Genomic DNA, 9,703 nt, shown 5'->3' on the forward strand with positions numbered 1-9,703 from the left:
GAGGTGTTCTCCTAATAATAGGTGTTACAAGAGCAGTCATTCACTTAAAAGATTTTCTACCTGAACCTGCTGTTTCACATCCTTCACTTTGTCTGCTTGTTAAAAAAGCTGTTTTCTGTAAAATCGCACATCTTTCCATTTGATTTCCTGTGTACATCTGCTTGCTTTGGAGACAAGGAACAGCCTTTTACTTGTAAATTAATTGCTCTGGTTACCGTGTTAAGATATATTTGAGAATGTGGACCTTAGTAGTTAAAGAAGTGAGGACATGTGGTGAAAGAGATTTGAGTAGAGACTAACTAGAATATGATGATGGAGTAGAAAGTATGCAAAGATAAGCTTTCCTTGAGATTTCAGTAATGACTGTGAACTATAAAAATGGAGATTAGAGTATTACTGTGGATACCAGATTTCTATTAACTTCTTGAGACATTAATATTTAGGATAGATTTGAGTGGAAAATGATCTTCAAATAAATGATAAGATATTTAAAGCCTGTACATTTGTATTGCGAAATGATCCAGTATAGTAATGAAAGAACAGAGTAGGATTTGAATGATTCAGCTTTGTTCTCAACAAGATTTTAATGCACTTACCTGTGTTCTATTTAGACTTTTAAGAGACATGTATGAAACAAACATCAGCAAAATAGGATTTTTATTAGGGTTTGACATGTTAACAAGGCATTTCTGAAATCCTCACTAGATTATATAGCAAGAGCTGGTGAAGGGAGAATGTGAGGACCTGACTGAAATTAGGATTCCATTTGAGAAAAATACTGAGTATCTTCACTGAGTCAGCTCAGTCAGAAACACAGAAGCCACAGAGTAGCAGATATATGAGATAGGCAAGTCTGTGGGGCACAAGAGCAAGAGGGATACAATCATCTCTTCTGTTTACTTAAGGTTGTTTTAAGTATTTGTCCTTCATAAGTAGTGAACGAAGAAGAAGATGGGATACAGGAAAACTTGAGTGGCTAGAAGAGCTGGCTGACTTTCTCTGATGCCTAGTGATTAGTTCTAGGTATTTTTTCCTGCAAGCTGATTGACCTTGTTCTCTATGCTTTGCACAAAGATACTTAATTGGGAATACCTGACTGATGTTATATTTTCTACTACGTTGGTCAGAACTGTGGCAGGTGTTCTGGGTTTAATCCATAGTGTGTCAGCATACCCTGTGTTTATCATGCAGCTTTGGAATAGACTGCAAGACTTTCCCAAGGAGACACCATAAAAAACCTCTGTGTGGAATGTGTAAAACCAAAAGCATTTTTTTTTTTTTACTGATTCTGTTCTTTAGCAGTCAGCTTCACAAGTTTGACCAAAGATGACATACATAAATAGATTATTATGTCCAGTTCTGGGCCTCTCACTTTGGGAAAGACATTGAGGTGCTGGAGCATGACCAGAGAAGGGCAACAAAGCTGGTGAAGGGTCTGAAACACAAATCCTGAGGAACTGGGGTTGTTCAGCCTGGAGAAGAGGGGTGGCCTTATCAATCTCTACAACTACCTGAAAGGAGGTTGTAGCTAGGTGGGTGTCAGTCTCGTCTCCCAGACGAGTAGTGACAGGACAAGAAGTCATGGTCTCAAGCTGTGCCAGGGAAGGTTGGACATTAGGAAGAATTTCTTAACAGAAAGAGTGATTAGACACTGGAATGGACTGCCCAGGGAGGTGATGGAGTCACTGTCCTTGGAGGTGTTTAAGGAGAGACTGGACATGGCACTTTGTGCCATTATCTAGTTGACATGGTGGTGTTAGTTCATAGGTTGGACTTGGTGATCTCTGAGTTCTCTTCCAACCTGATTCATTCTGTGATTCTGTGATTATTTACTGCTTTTAAGACCTTTTTGGCAATAGCGATTTTGATAATCTTGGAGAACCCAGGAGAGTAAAATTCAGGGCACTAATTGACTAGATTACTGGTTTACAGAGAGTGAGTTCTGCCATGCCATGGTGGTGGGACAGAACATACTGCAGAATTGTCAAAGACACTAACATTCAAAAACATGCTGAACTCATTACTTGAGTTCTGTGCAGTGAGGGCCTTAAAGCAACAAGGAGTAGAAGATTTGATAACTTGCATTAACTTGGAAGCTTTTATTCTGTCCATCTGAACCACCTGAAAGAGAAGAATGCTTTGTATTTAAAGAATAACAGTGGATTTTTCATTTTTGAGGAAAGGATTTGTGACCAAGGGTAAGGCAAAATCAGTGAGGTTTCTGTTCCAGATATTTCTAACCTCTCTTGAGGAATAAATCTGCTGCCTTGAACAAAAGGTCAGTGTCTCCCTGCAGGGAAGAGAAGTTTAGATAAATGGTACCGCTTAAGGATTAGGGGTGCCTTTGAATAAAACCTCTTAAAGTTTCTGAAACCTGGTTTGTTTTGGTGTGGGGTTTTTTGTTGTTTGTTTTTTAAAGAAGCAGAAGAAAGGACAAAATTCATGTGCAAAGTTGAAATTTTGGGATGTATGGGGTACCATGTAGAAATTCTATATAAGAACAGGTGAAGAATTATGAAGAAATACCACAGGCTTTGTCAGGTTTTTCTCAGGAGCTGGTCCTTTCTGAGAACAAAAATATGGCAGGGGATAAGATATTGCTGATCAGTCTGAAAACTTGAACTGCTCTGATGAATAAACAGTCCAATTATAGTTACCTGTTCTGTTTGGTACTATGAACATCATGATCTTAGAGGACTTTTCCAACCCAAATGATTCTTTGATTCTATGCTGCTACCTGTTTCATTGAATGCTGCTGTTATTCAAAGGGTAACTGCTTAGTATTTGGAAGAGAAACTTCCCAAAACAGATCAATACCATCTTGGGCACCTAGGACATAATGTGCTTCTGTAGGAACAGTGTTTCATGGGTGATTTCTTCCTGATTTTTAGGCTGGGACAAGACGTGTATAATTTCATAGGAAACCAGAGAGTAAGAACACTTTGAAAATAGAATTGGATCAGCTCACTGATGGCTAAGTAAAACTGGTTTACATTATTGCTCTAGTTATTGGAGGAAAAGTTTGGCAAGTAAAGTGACCAGAGCTCAACAGCAGACTTAAATATCTGGCTTAACATGTGGTATTCTAAAGGTTTTTAGATAAGTTGCATGTGTCACTTTAGAAAATACAGAATTTGCCACTCCAGGCAGGATAAGCCTCCAGCAAGGACTTTTTGCCTGACTTGAAGCCAGGAAATGGACTTGGGAAGAGGAAAGGAAGGGAAGGATCACATAAAAATGGAAACTCTGCTTGGCAGATGATATTATGGATCCAGGTTATCTCTTGAACATCTTTCAGCTTGATTCAATGCTGAGGTGACAGCATTTCCTTTATCTAGACCCATTGTGTTAAGATTAGGAAATGGTAATTTTAATATTTTTGCAGTAGTAAAATACACAAAGCACAGGAGACAGCTTCAGGAAAGGATGTTCTTTTGAGTATGTCTCCTGTTCTTCAGAATGTCTGAATCCTGTGAGCTGTGCAATATAGATGACAGTACATTTTTCCCACAACAGGTTGAAAAAAGTGTGTACTCAACGCTGGAAAATAATTATAGTGTCTAGCTGAGAAATCTGTGCATACTGGAGGATGTGGATACTGGGAGGATATGAGTAGTGGTTCTGTGTGGACCACTCCAAGTCCAGGATGGCTCGTGCTAAATCAGAGCTAAGGTGTTGACTGCTCTGTTGGACAGCTGATGTCTCTGTGCTGTGCCTCTCAGCAGTCTTACTTGCTTGGCTGCACTGTGTGCTGCTTGGCAGTCTTACTTGGCTCTATCTGTGTGTACAGGATATGCAGCATCAAGTGGACGAATCTGCTCTGAACCTTGCATGCAGAGGTGCCTTGTGCTGGCACAGGACTCTTGAGATGTAGGTAGATTTGGGGTTGGCTCGTGGAAAAGTTGTTGCAGTTGCCTACATGGTGCTCTTTGTTTCCAGACTGTAGCCGATGAACCCTAGGGCTGGTGTGACAGGTAAGTAGCTCATGTCTGTCAGAATTGGAGCTCATACTCTGAGTAGTGCAGGAGACATTAGACTGCTTTGTAGACTCATGATGGCTGCAGAAGCAGCACTTTACAAATGCAGCTGTTCTCTGTATAAATTAAATAAATTCAGCCAAATCCCAAGATGCTTCAGCACTAAGCCAACTTGGTTGTCTGCATGTTTGACACAGAACTGAGGTGACTTCTGCTGCATGTGTTGATCATTTAGTATTGTACATAGGTAATTTTTGTTTATTTTCATTCTCAAAATGAATCTGCTTTGTTGTAATGAGACCAAGATACTCACTGTATCAAATTAGTCCAGATTCTTTTAACATAGATTATTGGCAAACACCAGGTGAGGGAAATTAAGGAAGCATGTCCTGCTGTGAGATGTCCAAAATGACTTAGGAGAAGCAAGGTATTGTGTTGAGCTCTGGGAGACAGAAATGACTTGGGGCAAAAGTTCCAGATATCATTTGGTCAGTTGCACTGTGTGTATTCTTGAATGAGTATTTTTCAACTTTAGGCATGTAAATTGCTGTGTTATAAAGATTTTATTTTTTTTAAGAATGCCAGCAATGAAAACTAGTCTGTCCTTCACAGTGTTAAATATTTGCTTCCTTTGAGAGCATCAATGTTGAATGAGTTTCTGCACACAAAACCTAAAGCAAAGACAAGTCTCTGCAGCCTCTGTAAATATACCTTCTAAACCAACAGCTAATCAAATCCTGTAAGCTAAAATGTAGTCACATCCTGCGACGAGAACAGAGTTAAAATGATGACATCCTTATCATTTAACATTTATGGGAATTATCCTTGTATATTTGTGTCAATGTCTGCTGGCTTTTTAAAAACAAAAAATGTTCCTTTTCCTGATTTTTTTTTTAAAGGAGACTATGAAGTCTGTGGATATTTATGTGCAAGATCTTGAAAATGACATTGGAATTAGACAAATAATAAAACTGTAATGGATGAGGTTGAAATAGAAATGTCGGTAGGAGTATGTCTGATACTAACTTAAAAGAAAGATAACACTAAAAATGAAAACAAGGTGGTAGAGAAGGAGAGGTGTAATATTTGGAGCTGTGATGTTTGGTGATCCCGTGGAAGCTCAGTAAATCAGTACCTTGGTATGGGTACAGTGCTTAAACCATAAAGTTCACTTCTGTTGGGAGGAATTGATACCTTTTTCTTCCGTAATAGTGTATGCTTCTCTTTATTAGCCTTCAAGTGACTGAAGTGGAATGATTAGATAAAAATGCAAAGCTTTTAGGGGCTGACTGAATAATATGTATTGTATTTACGAATGTGTCTTGTAGTTCTGGATTGTTCAGTTGTGCTGGTCCAATAGTGGTCCAGTGGTAGAGGCAAAAATCCTTGTAATCTTAAAGCAGATTCTAGAGCTTCTTTATGAACACAGGTTATCTCAGGTACTCTTGAATGTGCTTAAAAAGCAAATTACCATAAATACAGAGATGAAATAAAAGGCAGTGTTAACATTGTCTGTACCTGCTTAGTCTGTTACAGCCTTTTACAAGGAGTCTTTAACTAACTGGTTTTGAAAACCAGTAGTAATTTAAAATGTTGTATTTTGGCAAATCATCAAAATCAATTTCCTGTTACAGGAATAGTTTCTCTTATTTTTATCATCTCTGTGAGAAAGCTGTTTCTGTATTAATTCCTTCATGCTTGAATGGAGGATTCATGATTCAGTTACCACTAAGTCATGAACAATTCTATCAGGTTAAACCTTCATGAGTGGTAGAGTTATCTCCTGGTGCCTGCATGGCTTGCAAAGTGCTTGATTGCAGTTCAGTAACCCCTTTTGAGTACCTGGGGGAAAAATAATTGCACGCTTAAAAGACACTCCTAGTCTTGAGAGATACAAATTACTTTTTTTCCTCATTTTAAAAAAAATATAAGAAAATTGAATACTTCATTTAATAAATCTGGAAGTGACAAAGCAGATATTAAAATTTTGAACATAAATATAGCTGATAGACAGCTATAGAAATAATTGACAGCAAAAAGATGGATGGCTGTTTAATGGAAGAAATATAATAACCAAGTGGCATACCTTGTCACAGCAAAACCACACAGAAACTCTTGATTCATTTTTAGTGCATCTTCCAATATGTGATTTCTCTGTGGGTTTTTGGTCTTAACTGACTTCTTTTCCTTGTTGCAAAGATGCAGATTTTTTTTCAGTCTCATTTGTTTTGTGGTATTAGAAAAACAAGTTCTAAGCCTAGGACTTATTACAAAGCTTAATTTCCTATCTGTGCTCTAATCGAAATAATCTAGTTTGCCCTCAGGAAATGAAATTGTTGTAAATTGAGAACTTCTAAAATTATTTGGCTTAGTTTTAATTTTTTTCCCCTCTCTGCCTCTTTTTCTGTAATCATGGTGTTGTCCACAGTCCTGGGCAACAATCCTTTCTGTGTTGAGAAGTTCACTCCTGTCTTACTTCATAAGTAGTATGTCAGATTATTCTCTCAGGTCCCTGCATAGTAATGATGGGATTGTCACTTGACTGTCATGACAAACTATCCCTATCTCCTGGAGCAAACTTCAAGCCAGATCATCAGTTTTGTTTGTATATCACAAGTGTTTTTCACCTGAAATTTTAAGCTTGTGCATCAGTTACACCCTGCTGATTCTTGCTTTGTTATGAACTACTATGACAAAAGGTCAAAACAATTCTGAGACAAGTTTTCTCTAAAATGTCCTATGTTTACATACACATTTGTAGTCCATTGGGTCCTTTTAGTGGTTATGGACTCAATACAGTGTGTGCTTTGCAGGGTCCTAGTTGCACTGCTCTCCTGAAAAGCCTGTAGTCATATAATTGCCAGTTGATACAAGCTGTGTAGTTTTTACTAAGTGATTTGTTCCTGGTCTTCATCTCTTCATGAGTTAGCATTGGCTTAGTTCATGAATGAGTAAGCAGTAGTCTGGTTTTAACCCCAAAGTTCTATTGTGTTGACAATTTTAATAGTCTTTGTTTTAATTTATTTTTATTCATTAAGAAATAGCTGCAAAGACCCATGAAATCTCAGCTGATTTATATTAACTGCATTTCCCACACTTTATGAATTCTTTTAATTTGGTTTTCACTCTGTAACATGAACTATTGCAATCATTACTGAAAATATAACTTGTTAATGGGAGCTGCCTCCATTTCCTGCTTTTGTTATTTTTCCCATCACTTCACCTAAGCAAGGATTGTGTGGTCCTTTGGGTTGGAATAAACAGATGTGTATATGAGTGGATAGCCTCTGTTGCTTTAATAACTGGTTTGTATTTTCAGAGTTATCACAATGCATATAATCTGTGCTTTTTCTATTTTAAAAAACCCAACATCCCAACCCAGCTAACAAAACCCAAGAGCTTGGCAGGGTGAACATTATTTTGGAGAAGAAATTTGCATCTTCAAAGTCTTAATAGAGTAACAGAACCTTCCTTTTTTTATGTCATGACTGAAATTTCTTAATTCCAAAATTACAGAATGAATACTTACACTTGCATTGGAAAGAGTAAAATGTTTCGTTTCAAATTAGAATCATTGTATTGCAATATGAAACAAAAATTAAGCCATTTCAAAATATTTCAGAAAATGTGAAAATAATCAACTGTTTTGCCTGCTCTGCACTTCTCACACTGGTTTTTAGTTTGAATTGAAACTTGGAAATGAAACCTATGCTGCGTATACTGATGGAATATGTTTGGAAATTTCTGTTGGTATCTTTCAGAGTGTATGTTTCCTGACAGCTATATCCTACTAATATTAGTGCAGTTTATTTTTTTCCAGTGAATAACTTGATAAAGATGATACATGATGGGATTTATTATTGCCTTCAATGAATTTGTTTGAGCTGAAAATACTAAAGTTTCATTCTGTAAGGCCAGCAGTGGTTTTAGCTGTGATACCTCAAAGCTTTCTCCTTTTTGTGATATGGATTGTCTATGACTGTATTGGAGTACACTCTAAACAGCATTTGGGGGGCTGGGAATGGGTGGTAAAGTATTTTCTCTGGAAGCTTTATCTTTTGGAGTTCACTCTCCAAGGTCTCTGTCTGGATATGACAACTGGGAGAAGAGGATGCATTGCAAAGCCTTGTCTCTAAATCCTGTAAAATAATAAAAAAAACCCAATCTCATTTGTTGGTAATGCAAGTAAGTGAAACAAAAGGCTGAAATGGGTTTAAATTTTATATGCTCTCTTAATGAAGTGTTAGCAGCAAGCTATGTTTTAACAATCTTTCTTTTCGTAGTTATTGTAATGTTAATAACTGAAGTGTAGACAGTTTGAGACATGTTGTAAAGTCTAAGCATTATGCTTGACTGTGTATATGTGCACACAGGAAACCTCGACCTGTCTCTCAGCTGGTTGCACAGCAGGTTCCTCAGCAATTCGTGCCCCCTACACAATCAAAGAAAGAGAAAAAAGACAAAGTAGAAAAGGAAAAAAGTGAAAAGGAAACAACAAGCAAAAAGAACAGTCATAAGAAAACCAGGTAAAAAAATTAGAAACTTCTGCAGTGTTGATAAAATGTAATTTATAAGCAAAAATAAGAAAATGTCCTTTGAATTTACTGCTTTGTAAGTGCTGCTGTGGCAAACTCTCAACCATAAGGCTAAATATTTGTGTGTGAAGTTTCATTGTTTAGGATGCCTATAAAATGCAAAGCCCACCTGCAGTGTGCCGTCGTGGCCAGAAGGTGGAGATCAGCTGAACAGAAAGTCTTTTGAAGGGTTATTAAGGGTGTCCTTTTAAGGATTACAGAAGTATTTCTCACACCATGTAAAACTGGTGATAGGCAAATGGATGCTACTAATCTCTGGAAGAGAGAGGAGACGGGAGTGACTAGTTTTCATACAAAATAGTGCTAGGGAGAGAGAGAGAGAAAACCATTACCAGACTGCAGAAAAGTGGGCAAGTAACTTGGTTAATGATAGCCTTGCAGAACCCTTCAGCTTTGAAGGGCTGAACTAGGGTATTAATGTGACAGGATAAGGTATGTGTATTACCTGGGAATAAAAATCTGAGCTACATCTGGGATACAGAAGGAAATCTTAGACTCATAGAACTGAAAACCTGAAATATTACAGTATTACAGTACAGATATTACAGTACAGATAAGCAGTTGTAAAAACCTTGATCTTGCTGTAAGACGGAGGGTGAAAACTGCTAAACAAAAGCAGCAGGTGTAACTCCTAATTCATCACAATCTGAGCATAAAGTTACTGTGGCAAGAATGTTGAGCCAAAAAACTGAGAAGTAGTCAGTAGTCTAAGCAAATGTGGGAGGAACTACTGATATTATTTTTTTTTTTACCTGTTCTTTTGGAAGCACTCCAAAGTAGCCCAGTTATCCTTTTGGATTAGTTATGCAGAGAAGTAGCAGATGCTTCTCTCGTGTCTGAAATAAGATCATCAGGATCAGAACCAGGGAGAGACTGAGAGTCAAGAGAGAGAGTAGTCACTAAAAAAGTCATGATTAAGATTAAGGACACGGAGACATTCTTTCCTATTTTTTTTCTTCTTTTTTTTTTAATACTCAAATTTACTATCTTACTTCCTGCAACTGAAGTACTTCAGTTATGAAGCATTTGACATTAGCATAGTGAGTTTTCATTAAGCTAATTAAAAATTACAAATTGAAATATTGATGGCTAAATTGCAATAATATAGTAAAAATGCAAAAGTGAGATAGG

The 9,703-nt window shown here is 37.3% G+C and overlaps 1 protein-coding gene across 1 annotated transcript in view; it reads left to right on the top strand.

Annotated features, from left to right (window-relative positions):
* The first annotated feature begins 3,949 nt into the window (after positions 1-3,949).
* Positions 3,950-9,703, top strand: part of YAF2 (YY1 associated factor 2) — a 9,191-nt gene continuing 3,437 nt past the window's right edge. The window contains exons 1-2 of the mRNA XM_009076817.1: positions 3,950-3,974; positions 8,338-8,503. Of these exons, the coding sequence (XP_009075065.1) occupies positions 3,950-3,974; positions 8,338-8,503 (191 nt within the window). The remainder of the gene's footprint in view (positions 3,975-8,337; positions 8,504-9,703) is intronic.

The sequence above is a fragment of the Acanthisitta chloris genome, unplaced genomic scaffold (genome assembly GCF_000695815.1).
Source record: "Acanthisitta chloris isolate BGI_N310 unplaced genomic scaffold, ASM69581v1 scaffold14420, whole genome shotgun sequence".
Lineage (NCBI taxonomy): Eukaryota > Metazoa > Chordata > Aves > Passeriformes > Acanthisittidae > Acanthisitta > Acanthisitta chloris.